Source organism: Corapipo altera, unplaced genomic scaffold (genome assembly GCF_003945725.1).
Source record: "Corapipo altera isolate COAL_440 unplaced genomic scaffold, ASM394572v1 52b, whole genome shotgun sequence".
NCBI classification, from domain to species: domain Eukaryota; kingdom Metazoa; phylum Chordata; class Aves; order Passeriformes; family Pipridae; genus Corapipo; species Corapipo altera.
The window spans coordinates 3,434,614-3,460,683 of NW_020884922.1; the positions used below are offsets into that span (position 1 = coordinate 3,434,614).

The 26,070-nt window shown below is 34.8% G+C and overlaps 1 protein-coding gene across 39 annotated transcripts in view; it reads left to right on the forward strand.

Annotated features, from left to right (window-relative positions):
* Nucleotides 1–26,070, forward strand: part of RIMS2 (regulating synaptic membrane exocytosis 2) — a 448,206-nt gene that overhangs the window by 79,407 nt on the left and 342,729 nt on the right. For 29 of the 39 annotated variants that reach the window (XM_027657142.1, XM_027657165.1, XM_027657167.1 and 26 more), the window contains 2 exons: nt 9,078–9,288; nt 17,035–17,046. In XM_027657142.1, coding sequence (XP_027512943.1) covers nt 9,078–9,288; nt 17,035–17,046 — 223 coding nt within the window. The remainder of the gene's footprint in view (nt 1–9,077; nt 9,289–17,034; nt 17,047–26,070) is intronic. The other 10 variants (XM_027657143.1, XM_027657190.1, XM_027657159.1 and 7 more) reach the window with 1 other exon arrangement.

The window sequence follows — 26,070 nt, forward strand, 5'->3', positions numbered from 1 at the left end:
AGTTTTGGAAAAGATCTAGATAAATTGGATGTTTTAGCTATATTCTGCCTGTTTAAAACTTAGTCGTGACTTTCTAGCTTTTTGTATATTATATACTGTAAAAGTACAATAAAAAATTCAGTAAGACATTAATTTTAACAAACAAGGAACAGTTACAAAGGTACTACTTCTGAATTTAATCTTGCAGTTAGTTTGAACTGTTGAGGAAAAGGTAGAAGCAAGTATCTGTTATTCTGAGGAAAACTGGAAGTAACAGGTCCAGGCAGGAGTTACCTACTTCTTTTTTCCTTGATATGCATCTTGACTAACTTTATCTTGATATCATTGAAGCTACACAGAAATATGATAACATTAGTTGGCTCAGCCCTTTATAGTCCATATGTTCATCTTCTCAATGTTCACTTTTTCTTGTAACCATGCACAGGACTATTGTACTTAGCTATTGTTCGCTGCTCCCTTGTCAACAAAGAGCAGCCTTTCTGCTGCTAATAAGCAAAGTTAATAAACAAAGGCTGCAGTTTTATTCAATACTGAGCATTATAAACAGAAAAAAAAAAAGGACAAGTAGTCCTGTCAGTCCCAGATAGGCTTTTTGTCTAACTGGTGTGTTATCTGTTGGTTCATTCACAGAGTCACATCATCCTTGTTTGTTAAAATGGAGCGGCTTTTTTTCCACATCCTTTCTTATATTTTTTTACTGGGTTTCCGAATGTGTTAAAATAAACTAGATTCAGTGACATGACTTTATCTGTAGTTACAAATTTATTTAGGGTCATACTAAATTAATTAATTCATTATGACATGAGGAAGAGTGCAATGGGGGAATAGTTTCTATTTTGTGAGAGAGGTCAAATAAACTGAGGAAAAAAATGTGGTAAAATGTGACCTGGAAGCCTTTGTGGAAAGCAAGTGGAGAAAAGAGAAAATGGAGCCAGGGCAACTTGAAGACATCATCTTGGCCATGTATTTTACTTGTTAGAATGGCTAGTATGAGTTTCCCACCAGCAGAGAATATTTAGGTTCATTCCCAAGCATGAGGCAAATGATGTTAAGGTATGACAGACATCTTTACCCTGCTCACTTGCATGGCAAAAAGAGACTGAAACAGATCTGGATAGTTTTGGATGCCAGTTATCTCTGCTGTAGTTGGCTTTTCCCACTTACAAGTGAGCAGCAGCATGGGTATAAACCAAGGGCATGATCATTTAACAACCACACTCCTTTCTTCCCATTCTCTTAGCTCTTTTTCTTCTCTTCAGCATTTCAGGCACAGTCAGTCTACCTCACTTAGATATAGAGGATATATATTCACCTAGAATATAAATTTATGTCTTTTACAATATTCTTTTATGAAAATTATCCAAAGACATAAAGTTGTATATGTGTGAACTTATTTTAACTGTGTTTGTGCCTTTTTAATACAGCTTTGGCCACCTTTTTTTTTTTATTATTCAGTAAGAGTACTATATTGATAAAGAAATACTTCTGTAATTGAGGTGCACATACTATTTTTCTTAGTGTGAACAAGATTATTTCTTTTGTATGTAAGTAAATCTTTCACTATATTTAGGGCCTCCTTATTCTGTGACTACAATTTCATAGGCTCTTTAAAGATGTTCTGCACATAAAATTGCATCACTTTTCCTCTGTTCTTTTTTCATGTTAATGAATATCACAGAATAATTAAAGTACATATTCCTTAATAGTTTAGAGATTGGTAAACATGAAAATCATTATTTTTTTCTAGTCAGCCCCACCTGTAAACCAACTCAAACTGTAATATGTGAAAAAGCTAAAAATATCAGATTTGTTTCTACTGACAATTATAGGAGGAGTCACTCTAGGAAAAAAAATTACAGTGAAATATCTCACTATTTGACACTGCCGAACATGGCTGTTATTGTCACTATATGACTTATATTTAACCTTCTTGTTCTTCTTCTATTGTCACTATATGGCTTATATTTAACCTTCTTGTTCTAAATACTTAAAATGCTAGGAAAAATCTCTATTTATTAATTTTTAAAGTGGGGAAAAATGCATTTCCCATCTGAAAAAAATAGGGTGGAGCTCATTTTCTGTTAGATTCTTCACTTGAACAGATAAAAAAGTTTTGGATTATTTATACAAAGTGCAACTCTCATAGAAGAGACTATGCACAGTTTTGAGATAAGTTTGTGAGTTACTGTATCTGCATAGATTTCTTGGATTCAGGGCAAGTAGAAATTCAAATCTAGGTCTCTTGCTTTTCAAGGCAAACACCCAAATGAATTGGGTTTTATGGTATCTTCTATTTTCTGCATATTATATCTGAGATATAAAAGAAATTGTTGGTGAAAGTTTAGCTAAAACCGGTACCTCTAGCAGGAAATAAAAGTAAGTGTCTCTGACTAGCTCTTTTCAATATCTTAGATTTCTCCTAGGTTTTGCAAATTCCAAGGCATAGATTAAAAAGTAGTATTTTTACTCTAGAGTTGTGTTTTTTAAGCCCTTTCAATTTGCATTCTCTGAATATATTTTGGTATATATTTTTTTAATCTAAAGTCTAAGCTTAGACATTTCACTTAGAGAGATGATTCCAAAGTTAAACCTACTAAGAGTAGAAAATAGTTAATTTTTAAGGAAAGCAGACAGAAATAGTATGTCAATTCCAATGACACATTAGAGATCTTACCAGCAAGAAAGTTAAAGTGCTGTGAATTGAGTGAATGTTCACAGAGATCTCTGCTGACATCTACTTCCTGCTAATATTTCATTTTCACTGATATGAAAGTTGAAAACTCCATATGAATGTGAATTCACTCTTGTGAATGGCTTCAGGACTGTAGTTGTGTTATTTGACCGGGTATGATAATCCATTAAACAGAATTGGATATGAGGTTCTTGTTTGAAGTTAGATGTGAGTCTTTAATTGCTTAGTAAGTTTTCCTTATCTGGTAGACTTAAAGCAGAGTCATGGTCTTCTGAAGAGAAATTTTGTGTGATGCCCCTTCTCATTTCAGTGGAATACCGGCAAAACCATCATTTTGCAATTAAGAAAAATTCTATTTTGCAATGCTGAACTTTGGTTTGTTTTGTCTTTTTTTTTTTTTTTTTAAATTTCTGTTTTATAGACCACACATCCATATGAGAACATATACTCAAAATTTTGCTGCCCATTGCATTACATGAGGTTGAAAGTAAATATCAGTTCATTGATCAAACTTTGAGAGAGTTAACTATTCTCACACTAGTTTGTAAAAAGCATGAAAAGTTTCTTTTCTTTCTGTTGGTAAAAGTGGTCACTTTTTTTTTTCAAGCACTGCTGAACCAAGTAACTGTTGTTGAATAATTTTCCTTATGATTCTGCTTGACTTTATACTTCATATTTCTTGTCTGATTCCATAAAGTCATTGCCAATTATATAATAATACAAATGTTCTTTGAAAAGGATCTCTGAACTGACCTCCTACTCAATGCATTGTTATTGTGAATACTAGGTTAGGCCAATTGATGCTTTTTCTAGGTGGGTTTTGAAAACCTCCAAGAATAGTGATCCCACAACTTCTTGGGGCAACCTATTCCATTGGTGCACTGCCTACCTAATGAACATGCTTTTCCTAATGCCAAACCTGAACCTTCTCTCTATGTGCCATAATAGTGCCTTTTGCCCTTTTATTTGCATATTTGACTACCGGGAAGAATTTGGCTCTGTAATTTTTCCAGGTAATTTTTAGATTAGATAGCTATTTTCGGGCAGGTGTTAGATCACTCCTTAGTCCATTCCTCTTCACTGGATTGAACAAACCCAACTTCTGTATTCCCACCTTGCAGATTACATGCTCTAGGAACATGACCATTTTCTTTTTTCGTTGACAAACTGGACATCCCTCATGAACTGCCCGCAGAGTGCAATCTGGACACTATATTCCAGGTGGAGCCTTGCCATTGCCCACTAAAGGGAGTAAATTCCTTCCTGCTGCTTATACTCTTGCTAATTTGACCCCATGTGTAATTTGTCCAATTTGTAATGCGAGCACACACACCACTGGCTCATTGTGTGGTTTCCACCCTGTTTTCCAGAGTTTCCTATCAGCAGAGCTGCTGTTCAGCCTGTTGTTTCCCAGCCTCTACCAATGCATGAAGTTACATATATGTTATATATATATATGTAAGAATAATATTCATTCAGAAGAGAAGTAGGTGTACTAGGTGACAGCTGGCACGATGATAAAAGCAGAAACTTTAAGTGTCCTGTACAGGGAGATTGTCATATGCTACTAGATAGTCACGGCCACCAGGCAAAAAATCGTTAGATGAATGGACTTGGCAGAACCGAAAGCGCACAAACTCTTTTTGAAGCCTGGATTCCAGCCACATCCGTGCTCTCTGCCTGGGAATAGGAAATGAGGCACGGGCTACATTAGTAATAAAACTTAGAAGTGTAGCCAGGAAATAAGCAGTGGCTGTTAGACTTACAACTGGCCTAAACATCCTGAACAGTCACCCTTCTAATGGTAGATTTTAAGCAGCTTTGGAAATTTCAGGCATATTTATGTGAACTTTTGGAAGGCAGGAATAGTTTCAGAACTTCTTGTCAATAATATTTTTTTTTGTTTTGGTAAAATGCTGGAAGTTTTATGGACATTTCTGGAGGATGGGAAAAATAAAAACTTCTGTACAATAATAAGAAACATCAGACTGCTAAACTTGCTTTTCTTACTTGCCTTTGGCATGGATTATGAGAGTCTCACAGTTTGCTGCTTTTTGATTGATACGGAATTTCTCATTCCTGGAAAGGTGTGGGGAAGCAAGAATAAGGAGAATTAAATTAAGTCCCTTCCAGAAAAAAGCAAATATTCAAATAGAAACTATTTCTTGACCTTGACAGAGCAATCCAAGCTCTTACAAACAGTTGCCTTTGACATTGAGAAATCCTCTATGAAGCGGTCTTGGATATGATGTTTTACAGTACAAAGAAAATCTTGACTAGTCGTATAAATCTCATGAACTTCACCACTGTAACTTCCAGCAGATACAAGTGTAATTCAGGGAACTTCATCAAGAGATGAAAATGAGCAGAACTTAATTAACAGTTTTTCAGCCTTACTTTTCATTATCAGTCGGTGTTTTCATAAATTCATACCATGTTCTATTTTTCCTCTAAAATTTATAACCATTATTAAAGTACATGTATTTTTGAAACAAATGTAATAAAGGAGAGAGACTTTGCATCATACAGCTAGATGGCATGCACTATTGAGGCCATTGTCAAAATACACATATATAAGGGCTATAGATATGTATGCATTGCTGAGTTTTCTGCTTAAATGATTTGTTACTGTGTGGTTTGATATAGTTATCTGGGTTTACAACCAAAACAATTTCCCTATCATGCATAAGAATAAGGTTTTTCATTACGGATAAGCATTTTGGCCTAAAATGCAACTCCTGTATGGAACCCTTTTTTTCACTGCCAGAGAGATATTGAGGTGCTGGAGTGTGTCCAGAGAAGGACAATGAAGCTGGTGAAAAATCTGGAGCACAAGTCTGATGAGGAATGGCTGAGAGAGCTGGGGATCTTTAGCCTGGAGCAAAGGAGGCTGAAGGGGAGACCTTATCACTCTCTTCAACTACCTGCAAGGAGGTTGTAGGAGGGGGTCGGCCTCTTCTCCCGGGTAACAAGGAACAGGACAAGAGAAAATGGCCTCTAGTTGCACCAAGGGCAACTATACATTGTATAGTAAGAAAAATTTCTTCACAGAAAGGGTTTTCAAGCATTGGAACAGGCTGTCCATGGAAGTATTTTAGTCACCATCCCTGGAGGTATTTAAAAGACATATGGATGTGGCACCTGGGGACATGGTTTAGTAGTGGAATTGGCAGTTCTAAGTTAACAGTTGGACTTAATGATCTTAAAGGTCTATTCCAACCTAAACCATTCTATGAATCATGGATGGGTCTTGACCACTTGCATTAACAGACTAACTCACTGGATATAAAGACTGGAAATTGTAGTCTTTGGCTACCCTAGTTCAGTTCCAGGCTCTGAAGTTTACCTTGGTACTGGTTTCTTTCTTTCCCCGGTAACTGAACTCCCGAGCCCTTTCAGGCAGCAATGTTCAGAGTTAAAACATGAGTGCAGACAGCTTGAACAAAATGGAGTTTTATTTGTATTATGTTTTCTGAAAAGCATATGTTAAACATTTTTTACTAAATGTGTTTCAGATACCATTCTATTCTAAACACCTAATTATTACTTCATGTTATTAGCTTAATTTCTGGCTTAAACTTGTGCAGGCTGGATAAGCAAAAAAATTATTTATCTACAAAATAAACAATTTTTTTAAGAACTTCCTAAAATTAATATTTTGTATTTTGTTTCAAGTATGCATATTCATCTCAAGTGGTTCTGTTTAGTAAGTAGAACACATATTGTGTGTAAATGAATGTTTCATAGATTCTTCTGTGTTTAATTTCTTCTGATAGCTATCAATACATGTAATATTTTTCTTGGAACAGAAAAAGGTGTAGTAAAGAACTGCTTTGGCAGATGATAAATTGTTTCCTGCTAGAACAAGGATTTTAGAAAACTACTCTGTACAACCTTGAAAAGTTTATACTTTGAGGGAAAAGTTGTGACCTTTACATAGATACTTGTGCTCAAGAGGAAACAAAAGTGAAATTATTTCAGTACATGAGGCTTAAGATTTGGCAAAAGGCTTGTGCTTTTTATGCATCAGTGAGACTGGTAAGCAAATAATCATACAAACAAAGGCTGTAGATTATAAGGAAGCCACAAAACTGAATGGAGCCTAAAAATAAGCTTGGAGTTCAGCATAGTTAATATGCTTTAAATGAAGAATGCAATGTTAAGCAAAATTAAAAGGCAAGCAAGGTCTCAGAGCTTTCATGTGTTATTGATGGAAACAGGCCAGACTACCAACTACCAATTATATACTGTTGTCAGTGTAAAACGCTGAAATGTTTCCAGATTTCTAAATTTTGTTTTAACTTCATTCAGCTCTTGCTTATTAGTTACTTGTGTCCTTCCCCATTCAACACTCAATAGTGAGCTCTGTTGAACCAGTGAGGAGGCAGAGGAAGCCCCTCACCCCTGACTCCCCCAATGGCTTTTAGGGCAATGACATCCCTCACATCCTTTGCATGGATGCCTCAGACAAGACTCCTGTCCCTGGTCTGCTGCAGGCCAGGAGGCTTGTGAAGGTGGGAAAGGCTGAAAGTGAGAGAAAAGCATGCCACTGTTATTCTGAGTCCATGCTGCTGTGCCCTGAGGCCAGCCTGTGCACTCAGAATTGATCTCAAAGTGACAGAAGCAGGTACATGAGATAAATGACACAAAAGCAAGACAAAGCAACCCTGCTTTCCCTCTGTCTGGGAAAGGGTTGGTGGCAGTTGAGAGCTCGAGGCAGCAGTTTGGGACACAGAGGAAGAGGAAGGCCTCCAGCCTCCTGCCTGATGGAGAGAGGGAGCTACCTGTTTGTTCCTACAATTCCTCTGTAGAGTAATGTGAAGTATGTTCTTAGGGGAGTTTTCCTGAAAAACAAAGTAAATCCCAACAATTATTGCCATATGTGTGAATATCTGTGGTAAATAACTGCTTAAGTTAATCTTTAAGTGACTCTGTGTAATGTTTGCTTTCATAGGAGCCTCTAACACTTCTGATGAAATAGTTTTTCATAATTAATTTACATCTGATCTATATAAAGGATATATTTATGCTTAAGGAAGTTGGTCTTCTAGATTTAATTTTTTTTCTAGGAGATTATTTTTTGTTCTATCCTATGCTTCATGTGTGTTTTTTAATGACCTAAACTCAAGAATCTCTAGAAGGATAATTCTAAGGAAAAATAAATGTCTTTTGCAATTTTAGTATCTTTTTTTAGGTTACCTGTTTAATGTTTCATAGAAAGTGCTTCATTCTTGGGGTTTTGCTTGATCTTATCCAAGGAACTAATAATCTGCTTAAATTAGATTAATAACTTTTAATTTGCTAAAATGTGCAGACTCTATTAGCAAAATTAGTGAGTTGAATTCCATGCTATGAATTTAAATATCACTGTTCAGACCCCTTTGAATGACAAGGATAAAAGAGAAGACAAAGTTCTTTTTGTTTTCTCTTTGTATTTGAATCTCTTATAATTTGCTATGTCACATTTTGCATCTTTTTCAGAATCTGGGAGAGCTAAAAAATTATGACATTTTACAAGGAAAATTAAATTTCCCATAACATCATTTACCTTCAGAAACAGGGGTTCTGAGAAAAAGCTGCCATTATAGATCATGAAATAAATCTGTAAGTTTGGTCATAGTGAGGCACGCCTAATTATCATATATGGAGATTTCATAATTGCAGACTCAGAAATATGAATGATGTAGCATGACTGAAAGATTCATTGCAATTCTGTACACACATGGCCACTGACTATGCATGTGTTTCCAGTTCTACAAATGTAAGGTAAATGTGTGTGTGTGTCTTAAACTACTATTCCTGGATTTTACACCTAAAGTAGTCTTCTACCTTACATTTTACATAAGATGGTAGTTCCTATCTAATGATATGAATGGCTTAAATGATTTATAATCACTTGTTAAGATGAGGTAACTTATTATGGGCTTGAACCTGGTGATCGAAAAGTCATTGAAAAAGCATTTTAGAATCATTATTCTATGCAGCATTGTGTAAGATAAGCTATATCAAGAGAAGATATCTGCATCTGTCTGGTGGAATTAGGTAAAAGAACACTTGGAAGAATAAATTTGATTTTTTTCCCTGCTATTAACCAGTTTATTGTCTAGTGCTATGGGCTCTTTGATCACTCAACATGTTTCTTACTGTTGTATTTTCAGCAAACAGCTGGTCACATCCTAAATCAAAGTTACTTCCCTTTGTAACAGCTGGACTGAGAGCTGAATGCTATCAGTGCTGAGCTTCCTCCTAGATTTTAGTTATAATGAAAAAGAAGTAATTCTTGAATGTAACACTTCTAGAGCATCATAAATTAAATGTATTTGCTTTACTACAGTATTTCACTCTGATTTGTATTTTATTTGTATTTGTATGTTCTCTTCTGCAGAAAATTACATCAGCAGTTTGAAATGTATAAGGAGCAAGTGAAGAAGATGGGTGAAGAATCACAGCAGCAGCAGGAGCAGAAGGGTGATGCCCCAACCTGTGGCATCTGCCACAAAACAAAATTTGCCGATGGCTGTGGCCATAACTGTTCATATTGCCAAACTAAATTCTGTGCGCGCTGTGGAGGAAGAGTGTCTTTACGGTCAAATAAGGTATGGAGTTATGAGAGTTTAACAAGCTTCTCCTAAACTCAGTATCTCTTATTCATTGCTTATGCATACAAATCACTTAACTACTGAAACAGATTTCCTTTAAGGAGGTATTGAAATCTACTTCAGGGGCTTTTAAGACATCTGTCCTCATTTCATGTAATTTCCAGTTGCAGATGGATTTGTGATTACAACTTTTAAGTAAATATGTATAATTTTTTGACTAACAAACTCATGAAAGGACAGTTCTTTGATTGGAGTGTGAGTCTCTATTTAAGACAGGGAAGTATATCTAGTGATCTACTGAGACATTCATTTACAGGGTAGAGCAAGGCTTTGTTTCTCTCTTGCTTGCCCAGGTGCTTCTGCACAAGATTATGGTAAAATTAGTGTTAGAATATTATATATAATATAATATTGTGCTTTTAAACCTTTCTTATCTATTATACATATGTACATATGTTATGCATATTTATTATATACATACACATGCAAATGTCAAACTGTTTTTAGAAAAAAATTAAATGCATTAACATATATTGTTACAACTAGTGTATACTGGTGTTTATTGTATAACAATTGGCAAAACACATTCTGAGTTTTTTAAAAAGTTGAATGATACAGTAAAAAATTCAGCACAACTGAAGTAATCACAGAAAACTCTTGAAATCAATTTATTCAGCATTTCAGATGTAATGTTCAGATCTGATACACAGAATCTTTCTCAGATTCTGACAAATACTTGTAGAAGATTTATGACAATACTCCAGCTGTATTATGCTAGTCTTTTGTGGAAACACAATTTTTTAAAGCAATACAAGAATGCAATATGTTAATATTTAATATTAAAATATTTTTATATGATTTATTTCCATAAATCCATTTTTTTCCTGTAATATACTCTTTGCAAATACCATGCAATCAGTAAATATCATCTTTTGGAAGCTAGGAGACAATGGTATGCATGGTATGTATTTCTTTGTCTGATATTGAAAGGTAGGTTTAAATAACGGACTGAAGTTTTTGATTGACAAAGTATATAATAATAAAAAATATAAAAATATACAAAAAGTATAATAATATTTCCTGATTATTAATGTAAATAAGATTATATGTAAGTGTCTCAAATTGCCTTGGATTTCATTAAGATAATTTAACAATTTTGTCTTCAGTAAGTTCACATATTTTTATTTGTTTTTTATAACTAACTAAATTGTTACCGGTAATAAGAGAGATAATAATTTCTGGAGTAATTTCATCTGATTATGAATGCCAGTGAGGACAGATATTTGAGTCATTATGCCTACATACTTGCAAACATAGAAAAAGTGCGTTAGGGAGGCTGCTTCATTTCCTAATACACCTTTTAGACTTTCCTTGGGAAGGAGCATGTGAACATGGCAGATATTTGTCTGAAGTCTCTTGACAGATTTGCAATGAGATTCTTCCATGGCCTCTTTGGTAATTTGCTCCACTGCTTCACAATGCTCACTGCAGAAAGCTTTCTTTACCATCTAACCTAAATCTGCCTTTCTGTAAGCTGGCTTCTCTATTCAGTCTATTATGAGTCTGTTCTGAAACTCTTCTCAACTGGCATTTTTTTCTACTACTGTTGCTAATTTAGTGTGAGGCTTTTCTGCGTCTCATTCATTTTTATCCTAGATAATTTATGAATATGCTGAACAGAGTGTCTCTAGACTGATCCCTTGTGAAGCTTCACTGGTGATACCTTTCCCTCAAAAAAAGCCTGACCATTTAGTCCTGTCTTTTTCTTCTTGTCTTTTCTTTAATTGAGTTTTCTCACAGATGAATTTATTCCTATTCCATGGCAGCTGAGATTCTTTAAAAGTCTGTAATTCCAACTCAGCAGCAGGAATAAATCCCCTTTTCTCACTTTCTCTGTGACTCCTTGGAAGAATTCTAATACATGTAACGAACACAAATTCCCTCTACTAAAGCCATTCTTACTTTTCTGTATTTTGGTTTCTAGAAATTTGTCTAATGTGTCAGACTTATTTGTCTATTTTTCAGTTGATATAAATGCTGAAACTCCTTAAAAATTAATAAATTGGCATTTTTGCCACCTTAAATTATTAACAATTATTAACAATTATTTTAGACTTGAGATGTTTTACACCGAATATCATCTCACTTAAGAATTTTTTTACTGTTTTTTTTTTGTTGATTCACTATTTATCTTCTCTTTCTGAATTATCAGTTAAAAGTATATATTCCAGTTCATTCTGCATAAAATAATATTCTAGAGTAAATATTTTTCTAATCACCATGAATATGAACTTGAGAGATCTAATTCAGAAAGACTGCAGCAGTCTCCTCTTTATGTTCTCTTTTGTGCCTATACTCAATATTCCATTAAAATTATTTAGGTCTACCAGAATTTACCAGGATTCATTCTTCTCTATTTTCCTTCATGAATACAACTTCAACTTCTTGAAAAATATCTTCTAATAACTTTCTGTTTTAACTTTGCTGTCTTTGGTGTTTGTATACATTTTTGACAGGTTATATATATGTCTGCTTTGGACATTCTTACATAAGGAGATTCTTACATGATCTGAAATGTTCTTTCATGGATCTGTTTCATCTGTTCGTGATCTTCTTCATAATATCAATTTTCAAGCCAAACTCATGCCTTTTACACAAGATTCAGCTACTAAATAGTTTAGTACAGACCAGTATTAACAGCATGCACCTCAGATGATGGAGCATTGGTAAGAACACTTCTCTTCCCAAGGTCAAAACGCTGACTACTGCTTACAAAGGTTCATGGTCATGAATGAGCAGGAGCTGGCCATGGAAACGTTTTGAATGTTGTCAGAGCATTAGATTAGGATTCTCAGAATGTTTAGATGATTTATTCCTTTTTCAGTTTAGTTACAGTGCCTGAAATATATAGGCATTAGCATTCAGTTCAAGCTGTAGAAAAATTATCATCATGTGGGAGTTTCTTCTAGTTCAAACAAATAAAACTGATAATGGTGGCACTTTTGCTTCTGTACAGCTTATTATGTTAATGAATGGACTATTCAACCAGAATGGGGGCTGAAATTTGAAGGGAGTAAGGAACCTTGAACTGTCATGTTTTATGTTTATGAACAATTTCAGACTGATTAAAACTGAAATAATAAATCACATGGCAGCAAGAAGCAATTTTTCTTAGTGAAAAGAGTACCACTGATATATAAAATATACTACTGTTGTTTTTCTTTGTTTTGTGCTGATTTATATAGGGAAATGCACATTGAGTGAGGCAGCTGACAGCAGAATGAGGTTTATACAGGTGAGAAATTGAAATGCTAAAATATTGGAAAAATGCAGCTTCCAGATAGATACAACACTGAATATGAACATCAGTGGCTCAGAATTCCAGTTCAGTAAACCAACATTTCACTTGTACAGAAAGAAAAAAATACTTGTCTGAAGACTTAATTAAATGCATGCTGAAAACCTTCTTTCAGGGTGTTTGACAACCTGCTATCACTTGCAGCCACTGAAACATCCTTCTTTTTTTGTCTTTGAAGAACGAAAGTAAGAGATTTTCAGTTGTTTTATAGAATTCAGCAACATCATGGGAAACACATTAGGTATAAGTAGGGAACTTCTCTCAGCTCCCTCTGGTTCAGTGAAAGCTTTGCATTTTGATTATTTCTCTGGGGCTATGTTTGATTTACAGCAAAACATGAAGTTCTCTTCTAATTGCAGGACTTGTGATATGACCATCTGTCTGGAGTCACAACACAGAATTTTAGCGTGCCTGTGCTAATGCATAATCCATTTCATTCTGTTGAGAATTGTCAAGCACCAAAGAATTAGTCTGTCACAATCAGGTTTTTAAAGTCACCAGGATTTGAGAAAAACTCAATGATTTGCTTACAAATAAGTTGGTCCTTAGAAGGCATGGTTTGATTCTGCGTTTCTCTGCAAGAGACAGGTGACATTACAAACATGAGGAAAGGATTTCTCTAACCACGTGTGGGTTTTTTTTCTATTCAGTTTAGTCTGTGTAATGCTTCTAAAATCTGATAACCTACAACTATATTTGTCTTTCTGGAGTGTCTCAGAACAAGTATCTCTGAAAAAAAGAAAGGTCAGCTGCTAAATTATTCCAAAGACAACCTCTCACTCAGAAGTTGTAAATTCACAATTGGAGGGTGTAAAAGTTATCCCTACCATTAGGATTAGTTTCCCATCTCAGTCTCCCTATGAATAGAATAGAGTTTGTACTATATTGAAGACTTCCAATCTGAAATTTGGTTCTGATTATATTGGAACAATGTTAATGTAGTAGTGAATATCTATGACTGTTAAGACATCTCTAAACAGTGATAAGCTCCATTTTATTTGAGGTGATCAATCTCTTTATTCTTTTGAAAGTTATACCCAAACTTATCAGGACCACAGTTCAGCTGGTATACCTCATGGTACTTAGTAGCTTTCCTCACTCATTTCCTAAATGCGTTTGGCTTCTCTGATGTGGTGCAGCAGTAACCTGGGATCAGCCTTGCGGAAAGAGCTGCGTGAGGATGGTCTGCAATAAGCCCTCTTGGGAACTCCAATCCCTTGCCTTGGAGCTGCTCAGGCACTGAGCCTTGGTCCCTGCCTGAGCCATGCTGCTGGCCTATCTGGTTCCCTTTCTGAGCCAAAGCTGTAGGCTTGGCTTCCCGAATTGCCTCATTGGCTTCCTGAATTGCCTCAGCTCTCCCTCATCACCATGGACCTGCTGGGGACCTGGATTCTTTGCTGACCTTAGTTACAGTTGTGAGCCCTATCCTGTTTCCCTTGGGTGCAGTCTGTGGGACACAATCCTACAGGTTGGGAGCATGGTCTGCCTCACACCACCCTTTGTGCTCTGCTCCTGGCCCTGGCCAAGCTGCTGACCCTGCTTCTGCCAAGACAGTACAGAAGTAGTACACTGTCCCAGTATAATACTTCAGTTAAAAACTTCAAATTTAATAATAGGACTAAAAATCTTGCCACAACTACCATTTTCAGCCAGGAGATGTTGCTCCTTTCCAGTCTGTAAACTTTGCTTACCAGCTGATACCTAGCAGAACTGATATTCAGAATCTGCATTTCTGTATTGATACCTCAGATTCTCTTGATTGCTCAAAAAACCCCTGTGATTTTAATACAAACTATGTGGATACCATCATTCCCTTCAAATGACAACTGCACAAACTATTTCTGTTATTAATTTTATTTATTTGAAACTATTTACATTTGATAGCTCTTCTGAATCTCATTAAACAGCAGATGATGGTCTCAATTTCAACAGAGGTTATGTGTGTTTTAACTCTTCACTACTTCAATGCTTTCATAAACCTTAGAGGTTATTATGATACTGAAACAATGAAGAACTCATAATTTCACTGAGATTCATGATTTTAGGCACTTAAGGTGAGGAAAATACTGTCTTAAAGAGTGGCTTTGACTCATGCAGTCAGATGCCAGATTGACCTTCTAAAAGATGTTTTTTAAAATGGATAAATTATAGATATTGACTCATTCTAGATTTATTTTGAGTACGTGTGTCTGAATACTCATGGAGATAAGACCTTTCTCCATAAAACCACTATTAAAATACGCTTCCATTTTCATGTGGAACAGGACAAATACCGCTGAAATCTAAGTGACTTGTTGCTTTTGTAGCATCAGTTCTTTGAGAACAGAATTGAATAATTTCTCTTATGTCTTTGCTATTGAAATGACTGGCTAGATTGTCTTTCATGTAGTCAGATATGTCATTGTTTGCAGTGTATTGCTATGAACTCAAGAGTGTTTGACAATGTGTGGGGAGGAAGCTGAGAGGCTGAAGGCATTCTTAGATGTTTGGTAAAGTGTGATGGCTTGTCTTGAACTTCACATATCTTTATATTTTGTAGCTTGTTTCTCTGAAAAGATTCTTCATCCTGGAGGTTATTCAACGTAGGTTGGTTGTGTGAACCAAGTCTTGGTTACTGTTATGATCAAAGTGTGAATGACAGGATTATAATCCTCTTGGATAGTGGAGTATATCTCTTCAGAGGTGAGGATGAGAAACTGTGGCACTAGATGTTTCCATGTAAAATATCTCTGAGCATTACTACCACTCTTATTGCACTGAGACAGGAAGTCCTGCTAGGAAAGTATTAGAGCACCTGGTGCTGAGCAGATAAATGTGTTTATGCACACAGAGTGATAACAGACAGTCTGTGATTTAGTTTCCAATGATATTTACTATATCATTGTAGATGATACAGTATTGTATACCTGAGAATACCGTTAAACCCCATAGGTTCTTTGAAAATACTTTAATCTTTTACCACTGTCCATAGGATGACAGAATTGGGTCAGATGGGACTTATGGAGGTTACCTAGACCAATCTCCTACTCCACACAGGTTTTAAGGACTTTGTTCAACTGAATTGTAAAACCCTTCTATGATGGAGAATCTCTAACCTCTTCGGGCAACCTATTTCAGTGATTAACGACTCTTGTGATTTTCTTTTTTTTTTTTTTTTTATGTTCAATCCAATGCCTTGATTGTTGTATTTTGTCTGTTAACTGTGCATCTTCAAGAAGATTGTCTTTGTGTTCCCTATAGCTAACCTTTAAGTAGTTAAGGAATACAAGTAGTTCCCCTCTTCCTACACCCTTCCCTACCCCAGCCTTCTTTAGGCTGAACAATCCTGTCTCCCTCAGCTTCTCCTTGTATACTGTATGTTTTATTGCCTGACTGTCTTGTTTGGCCTCTGTTGTATTCTCTCCTGTTTCTTTGTAACTCTAGGATTGGAGGGAACCTAAACCTTCTATAAGAATTACATGTTATAAAGTTACATATCATACAGGTATCTAAACAACAAAGCTATAAAATAAGTTGTCACCCTTTCTTGGTGTATTTCCAGCAAAGCCAATGCTTAATTCCATGCTCAGATTTAGTCTCTGTATTGGCATGTGAAATTAAGGTACCAGATAAAAATCACCATTGCTCATTCACAAAAACGGAGTTTAGTTTTGGCTGAAAACATTTTGAATATTTTTGTTTTCTACAGTATTATTTAATTTACAATTTTAGGAGCTAAAAAGACAATTCCTTCAAGGAAAATAACTTTTGGGAATGTTTTTGTTTAATATCGATGAGTATGAAAAAGAAAGTATAAATATTATAGATCTGACAGCACATGCAGTGGATGCTTGTGACAAATTCTGTCTCTTTGTGCTTTAGAACTCCAGGACTTTAAAGATCTGTTGAGTGGCTAACATGCAGTTATGCCATTATGCACACCCTTTATCTGTCTGTAGTAAACAAACATTTTTAATTTTGCTGAACTCTTTGCAAGGACAAAGTGTTGATGAATGCTAATTATTTGCCATACTGGGGTCCAAGGAATGTAGAGCAAAATGCTGCGTCCTTTTGATTAGATGACCCACCTGTTTTATTAAGATAATTCTGATATGAATCCCAAAACTTTTTTTGTATAAATATTTTTTATATATAAGATTGTCTCAATTTCACCCATGAAAAGATTATGAAAATTATTAAAATTACTTATTTTTCACTAGATCTACTTCACCAGTGGGGAAAATAAGAAAGATATATATTAATTCTTTTGCTATTTATTTGTTTATTTTACTAATAGATACTACTGCTGGCTTTCAAAATGAAAGTGACTCTTTCCTTCTTTGTGTTTTTTTTCTTTTTTTTTTTTCCTGTCCTTTCTTTCTTGCTTTCGTGGATGTGAACTCCAGGAGGACAAAGTGGTTAGAGCCTTTTTTCTGTTTAAAGTTCTTTTCTTTTATGGTAGACATTTCCTGGCCTACATTTGCTTTCATTTACACAGGTGTAATTCTTACTGAAGGCAAGGGGAATTACTGTCATTAAAATGAAAGCAATGTGTGGCATTAAAGGCTTACCTGTTTTTCAAATAACTTACTCATAATCTGTGAGTTGTTGTGAACAGTATGCATGATATTCCTCTCTGTTTACAGCTTTTGTGAGCATGCCTCTACTTTTCCTTTGCTTTTGCAATATGATATGTGCACAGTTTAAAAAAATTAAATGAGCATTTGTGTAATAGATGTTTTTGTGATAAAATTAATTTGTATTTTTGTAGAAGTGGCATAAAGTAATCATAATAATTTTTACTCTCTGTACCATTGATTTGTATGCACTCAACATTTTAGCTCATAATATTTTGACATGGTAGTTCAGTTCTGATTTTCAATGACAATACAATCATATACCAGTAAATATTAAGAAAATACGTTTCTTCTAAACATTTAGAAATATGCAAGCAACACCAGTTATCCACTGATGTAAATTATTTTCTAAACTGGTTTGCAGGCTTTCCTAAAATGTAGTGCACATATTGTGTTGAGTATAACGTTGAAATAATGTTAGATGTTACGCATGTCACTGACATTCTGTTTGTCTTGATAATATTACACCTAGAGTAAATATTTTAATCTGATTTTATTTTAGCAATGTTTAGAAAAAGGTAGTATAAATCTGAATTTGAGAATAAGCCTGGATATGTTTCAATATTTTACTAAATTGTGTGATTTTTTTTAAACAACAGAATTGAGAAAACTACATAAGCTAGTGTAAATCTGTTCTTCCATGAAAATCTCTACTGTATTCTAAAGAATTGAAATTGCAAAAGCAACTTGCCCTGTAGTGTTTGGCAAATAAGTTCCTGTATTAGGTGAAGTAAAGGAATTCTTTAGTGTTCATATACATACATGTATACAGAGAAAGCCTTTTGCTATAATAAATGTAATTTTTTCTTGCTGATAGCAGTGTCAAGGTTCACATTTAACTTGCACGTGTGGTTCAGAAATACTTTGCTTCACACAGAAGTTGTAAGCCACTTGCTGCTGTTACCATTTAGGATGTATCCTTGCTAGTGGGCAAGTGGCACTTGAGGTGGGCCACATATGGCCCAGTATGTTAGAGGGTTACATAGTTTTCTTTTGGGCTGGGCCATCAGAGTTTTTCACAATTAAAAGGCTGTGAAGCAGTGAAGTAGCACCAGTTTTCAGAATACAAAGGTAGCTGAAGAGTACAAAAAGAAGATGAAAAAAAGGAACAATTTTCTCCTTGAAGAATTTACCCTTTCAGTATAATCTTGGAAGTAATTGATGTATACCAACAGTATTCCCCCAGTCAATCCAACAACTGATATCTGCATGGTACTCATCTATATTGGAGCAGTGTCAAATCCTAAATTCACTTGGAAAATAATAAATAAAAAAAGAAAAGTGTGAAGGTCACAGTAATAAAGTTATATTATTGTCTAGTTTTACCATGTATGTATGTTAAGGAGGAAAGGGACAGGAATTTCCCTACCTAGTTGACTAGATAGGTTTTTTCCATAAATAAGGACAGTGGCTCAAGTTGCTTTACATAATATCTATTTCTGCTGATTTTGAATTAGATGTTTTAGAAGTTATGAAGGCAGAAAAAACAGTAAGTATTTTAGGTCAACTTTTTCTCAACTACAAAGATTGTGAAGAAGGGATAGTAGTGGTATTATTCTTGATATTTTAGTGCTAACTGTAAGGTTAAAAGCCCTGGTGTATTGAATGCAGATGCCATCAAAACAGGTACTTCAATATAAACAGTATGTTTTTAATTTGGTGGGATATAGCATTTACCCTTAGATTAACTCACCTAGAGATTCCTTAATATTACTGTTTATCCTTCATTTTCCGGTGTTAGTGTAGAAGGTGTGGATTCCAGTGTTTCTTAAGGGACCTGTTACATATTTTGTAACCATAGAACAGCAAGTTCAATAGAAAATGCTCCTGGATAAATCTGTGGATACTTTGGTGACTGTTGGTAGTATATTGATCCAATTAAAAAACATGCATTTGGAAAATGAGATGTATTCAAAGAATCAGTTCTGTGAAGAGTTAGAAACATATTTTTGTGTGTTCCCTGTAGAAATCTTGCTACATCTTTTGATAAAGATTAAGATTGTAGGAAAAAGCTGGGACTGCACATGTGTTGAATGATTGGAACTATCATACAGTAGTCTACTGGTGCTGTATACGGTGGTGGGGAATGGAGTTAGAACATGAATCCTGACTGTGTTGTATGTTGTAATTGTGCTCTTAAACATGCACAGAAGGGAATTTATATTACATGTCCTTCTGCTACACTATATTCTGGAGTGCTGCATCCAGCTCTGGGGTCCTCAGTGCAAGAAGGACATGGACCTGTTGGAGCATGTCCTGAGGAGGGCCACTGGAGCAAGTATCTTATAAGGAAAGGCTAACAGAGTTGGGGCTGTTCAGCCTGGAGAAGAGAAGATTCTGGGGACACCTTAGAGCAGCCTTCCAGTACCTAAAGGGGGTCTATAAGAAAGACAAACATTTTAGCAGGGCCTGCTGCAATAGGACGAAGAATAATGGTTTTCAACTGAACGAGAGTTGATTTATATTACATATAAGAGAGAAGGTTTTTACAATGAGGGAGGTAAAACACCGGAAGAGGTTACCCAGAGAGGTGACGGGATGGGGCTCTGAGCAACATGATCTAGTTGAAGATGTCCCTCCCCATGGCAGGGGATTGGACTAGATGAGTTTTAAAGGTCCATTCCAACACAAACCATTCTATGATTCTTTGACACTAATACCACTTCAGGGTATACAGCTCACGGTGCCTTTTCCCACACAAAACATGGTAATGGCTCATGAATATCTCACACCTTCATTAGATTAAAAGAGTAAGATCATCTCTGAGAAGGAAACAGTTGATTTTTTTTTTTTAATTAAAATTGTTTCCATCTTCTGGAATTTTTTTCTTTCAGAAACAAATGTACATTTTAAAGCATTTCCTGCAATTCTCTTACTATTATTCAGTCAAAATGTACCTGTGAGGTAGAGGTTTCATTGAGAAACCAGAGTCAATTAAGGCTGATAGAAATGAAGATGATTTCAAAAAATGAAGATACATAGGATCATCGCCCTTTTACTTAGATTTTGACAATTGAATAAATAATCAAATGACTTTATTAAAATGAGCAACACCATTGGCTAGAGTAGTGAACATATAATTGAAAATCATGGAAGGTGTGATTAGACAGATGAGGAACTAGGAAGTGTGATATAGATTTTGCAAAAGTATATCTTCATTGCAAATAGTAGGAAATAAAAAAGTAGTAGAATATTTTAATTTTGACTGCATTTTATCCCAAATTTAAATGAGATTTAAATTAAATTATACACTTTGTACCTTTGCTTGGAGGCCATGACTTTAAAGTAACCACTGATATTCTGGAGGAAGCATAAATAAGCAACCTAAGAAGTTTTTGAAACAGCTGAGGGGAGAGAACCTGGTTCCTTCACTTGCCAGTCATTATCTTTATTGTTCAAACTGATAAAATTCCTGTACAGTGTTTTCTTATGGACATTTGAGATTTAGATACACCATTTCATGTTTTTTAATTGTTTGTTTTCAAGTGACAAGTTTTGAAATGACATGAATGCAGCAGTGGCCTGACCGTCAGAGGTTCTGATACTTTCTGTGTTCTTTTATCTCTTTTAGTGGATTCAGGAACTTGTTTTTAGCTAACCTGCTTTAAACTGCTACAGGTCAAAGCCTTCACCAGAATGGTTTATAATTCTATAAAGGATAAACCTGAGGAGCAATGCTAGGGAACTTCTTTTTTGTTCTGCCTTTATTTCTTGTGCAAGTAAATAAAACATTTGACACTTTCCTTGAAGTAAGTATTCTACCTTTCTAGTGTTATGCATTTTGAAATACTTTAGACAAAGACAAACAGCTTTTTAAAAATCAATTCTCCAATCTTCACCAACTCTAAGAACTTCCAGAATATTTTGTTTTAATAAAGCCATCTCAAAAACTCCTTTAAGCAAATTCAAAATTGAATGTCCTTACTGAATATCTTTCTAGGTTAATTTCCCTAATAACTTGACTGACTTTGGGAAATTAATTTTAATTTTAGTCATTGAATCAAAGTTTAATAATTTTGGATATTCCATGACGGAGTTCAGAAAATGGCAGTTGTTTTTAGCAAATTGTCTCATAAAACAATTCTATATAAAATTACAGTAGAAGAGATAAAAACCAGTTATCATAGGACATTATTCGCCATCCTTTTATCTTACTGCAGTTAAAACTTCCTATTCCCCATTTTTCCTTCACTATGTTCCAAAGTAATCAATATTATTATTCCAGTCAGGAGACACCTAAGCGTTGATGATAACGTTTCTGTCAATTTTGTGGAAAATTCACTGTTAAAAAAGAGAGAATTTTTTTCTCATTTTACTTTTGCTATTCTGAACAGGTCCTGGGCCCAACCAAGAGCCTTATTGTTTCTAAGCCATCTGTGTGGTAGGTCTGTACCTCCACAGTGTCTGACAGCTTTCTCACCTGAATTTTAACAAATGCGACAAAGATTTGTAGAAACCATAGGTTACTTCTCCTACCCCTGCCTTCTTACTGTTGGAAAATGTCTCTAAACTCTTACCCTGTTCTTGAAACTTGACTCAAGCTGATTTTGTGTCTTATGAAGAAACACAGTCTGAGTCTCATCAAGATTTTCATGGGCTTTACATGCTCTAAAGGATGTGTGTTTTTTATTTAACAAAGAAATATGTTAATTTCCATATCACTGAAATTTGGAAAAAACCCCTTTTTTATAAAAAGACTTACAAAAACAATAGAATATTTCCTTTACTTACAATACCTCTGACAAAAGCTTCCTGTACCTGCTATTGTACAGGATTGTTTTCTGAGACATCTCTTCTCTTAGGGAAGCTTAATGATTTTCCTCAGCTCTTGAGTATTGTCTTTCAGATTGGGATCTCTAAAAGTCATTTGGAGAGTTGGCAACTTAGACCTTCCTGTCTTGGGCCACTTGTCCTAGTCTGTTCTCTGATCCTGTTTCTCATGTATCCATTTGTCTAAGCTGCTCTCCATTATCTTACTGTGTTCAAACCTCACTCTTATTTCCTTCATCACTAACAGAATGCACCTCCAGCTGCAGAAAGTGAACGAATATCTTGGTTAGAATTGGATTGCCAAACATATTTAAATACTAAGTTTCTTCTTTTCTCCTGTCAAAATTACCCTATAATCAAATCACATCCCCTACTCAAAAATGTGTTGCCTAGCTTTATTTTCAGTATTTTCAAGACTGTCATGATGTAACATAATAGAAAGTAGTCAATATATATAGGTCTTTAAATCTGTAAATAGCAGATTTAAACTTGCCTGAAACCCTGATGAAGACCGTACACAGTGATGATTAAATTAGCATACAAATGTTTTCCCTAGATTGACCCCATGTACTGTTAACTTCTATGGCCTTGCTCTCATACTAAGATAACTTTGTGTTGGCCATCACAGTCAGAGAACAGGGAGGTTGCACTACGCTGTAGTCCAACTTCATATTAACTTCTCTGAGGTGTTGGAGATGTTGGAAGACATAGAAAAGGAATGAGAATTCATCTTTCTTTTTTTTTTTTCTTCACCACAATGTCCATTGGCCCATTTTCTCATGCACAGATCAATGACTTACTCTCCACAGTGTTCAAGGAAAGGGGAATGTGGTCCTAGGAACTGCCAATTTCCTTTTCCAGCTTCTCTTTGAAAGTTAAATGGAAAATAAAAATCAAACAACTTCTTGATATGATGTAGCTTCAGAATGGTCTTAGCTAGTTAAATCTAATGACTACATGGGGATTTTGCTTTTGATGACTACATGGGGACTTTGCTTTTGTTAGCTATGCTCCATGCTTAAAGAACACACTCAGATACGTTTCTTTGTTAAGAAAGAACAGAAAACTGACTAGAAGAGTGAGTCTGAAAACCTTTTTACAATCATATATGTACTTCTGTATTAGATGAGCAAGGGTTTATATGCCCAAAAGCTTGTATTGTATTTTTCGCCCATACTAGTCGATGTAAAAGACACGAGTTCCTCCTATAAACCTTGTCCTTTACCTGTACACTATAGTGTTGCAATTTTACAGTACAGAAATTAGAAGTAGTTGGTTTCATTTTAGGTAGTACTGAATTTCTGAAAAGCATTAAAATTGATTTAGAGAGAGTCTGGTGGAATTAGAGGGACTAATTTTCATTTTGCTAGCTATTTTTACTATGTCGATAGCACTAGAAATTTATATTTTAATTTCAAATTGTACAAGATAGATCCATTTTTCATTGAAATTCTTCTTCAAGCTATCCTAAAATAATCTTATCTTAAAATGTGTATGAAAACAGTGCAATAGCTACGCAATTTGTATCACATCAATAAACTTTCCTTTTTTTTCAAATTAATAGAGCAATAGCAATTGCAAATAGCAATTCTGGAACCAGAAGATGAAACAGTTCTTGAGCAGTAAGTTATATTTGCCACCTGTTGCAATATTCAGAAACATATCATGTGCTATTAAGTTCCAGGTGTAGACCTTTATCAAAGGTAGCTAAGCAAATTCCTTATTTCAGTCCCAGGTGTGTAACAGCACACCTAGGACTCTTTGGACACAGTTAGACATTATGGCACAGCAGGGGATGGTATAAATGTTTAATTATCTAGATTGAGCTTCAGTGGCTGGAAACCAGTGCCTATATATATAAATAATGAAGACATTACTAGTAATAGAGTAAAGTGGCAAACCTCCCAAAGCGGTTTTTTTTTCCTCAACTGTTTACTTAGAGCTTTATTTAGCTGTGTCTTCAAGGAACAGTTTAGTAACAGATTGAGGAATTAAATGAAAAAGACCTAGCATTTGGGTTAATATCTGTTTACTGTTTAGATCTGCTGTGTGAAAAAAGGAATTTATATGGCCAGCTTCTGTTGATATCTAAAATATTGTATGCACAGACAAGACAGTTTTTCAGCATAGCAAGAGTGAATTTATATAGACAGTTGCAGCAGATGTTGAACTTCAGTGCATTCATGGAGAAATTTAAATAAATGTGAAAAATCTGATGTTTAAACAAGATGTCACCTATGAAGTCTAAGTAGGGTATTTGAAAATTAAAACTTCCTTGGTCTGAATTATTATAAAGATGCCTTCATTCAGCATCAAGAAGATCTACGGAAAAGCCTGGATTTCAGGTAGCTAATTCAATTTTAGTCAATTCATGTGTGTTAATGTTTGTGGCTTTTTGAGAATTAGTTTCATGTAGTTCACAAGCCCTTTTTAGCATTTTAGGTCTGTAAGTAATAAAATACTGATGCTTTGTAAACCAAATAGATAAATAAATTAACAGGATTTCTGTTTTATGTTGGGGATAATATGCTTTCACAAAATAAATCCCTACAGTGTTTTAATACTGATAGGATCATAGATGTACCTTTATTACTTGAAGTTGAAATCTGAGTCATTTAGTTTACTATGTATACATGTACCTCCCATTTATCTTTAAATGTTTAAACTTGGTCAGTGTTAATCACTAGTGTTCATTTAACCTGTTCATCTTTCAGTTTCAGTGTAATTGCTACATAACTTCAGAGTCATGACCTGTTTAATTAAGGTGTTCTTGCTCTCAGATACTTGGTCATGTGATTATGAAAGATGATATTGCTGTAACGATTTGGATTTCTTACAGTTCTAGGTAGGCAATATATGGTATCTTTCTAAGAGATTAGAATAGTTTTACCTCTACATTGAAGATAGGTTTCAAATGCCTATTTCTCCCAATGTGTACAATTGTCTAGTGTCTCTTTGTATTCAGTATTAGCTAATTTTTAGATTATAACACCGTGATGATTATATATTTTTTTAACAAATTGTTTTTTCTCGGTACACGTGAAGCAAATTCCTCTTAATTCACTTCAAATTATTTTTTAGTTTCATCTAATCCTTGTTTGGCTTCTTTTTGTCATGGACATCATTGTGAGTGGCTAAAACTTTCACTATAGTGGATGTCTGGCCTCAGTAATTTTGGAGGACCATAACTGCTTAAATTGTTCTTAACATTGCTGTGTAGCAAAAAGTGAACATTGGTTCAAAATTCAACCTATAGATTCGGGCAACAATCTCAAGTGCTCGTTAAAAATGTCTAAAATATCTTCTATTCAAGATAAAATGCTTTATTGTTATGGACTATGTTGTAAAGAGATTTTTTTGGGCATAATCTGTGCTTCCAGAGTCCTTCTAGATTAATATTGTTTTTGTTTTATAACTTATTCATGTATTTATCTTAACTATTTATAAAAGATTTTGAAATAAAATAGCTGTGATGCTAGAACATTAGAGTTCTGTAATTTTATTGTACCAAAGCAATAAATTGCCATAGATATATTTAGTATTATGGACAGGATTCTGATACTTCTATTGTAGTTGTGTTATTTAGTAATATTTTCTCCTCATGTTTAGTACAACACTACCAGCAAAGATTATCTGGGTATTGCGTAAGGAAAACCTTGTGTAAATGAAGCATGTTTTTAGTGATTTTTAGAGAGATACACTTTTATTTACTGGTTACCATTCAGATCAGCATGAGATCTGCTAATTGAAGCCTCCTATAGAGCATAGGGGACATGATGAACAAAGAAGGCTGTAGATTAACTGGCTCCTTTAATGATGAAGAACAGGCTTTAATCAGATATTATCTCCTGCAATATGTTTTAAATCAGTCACTGTTTCAGGTATTTTGATACTTTTGTCAGAAATGCTTCTAAATAAATAAATAAATAAATGATCTAACTAGAGAAATATTCATTTGATTTCAAAGCATACAGTGTCTAACCAACTCACAATAACAGCACCATAAATCTGGATGTACTCTGCAGTGATGAAATT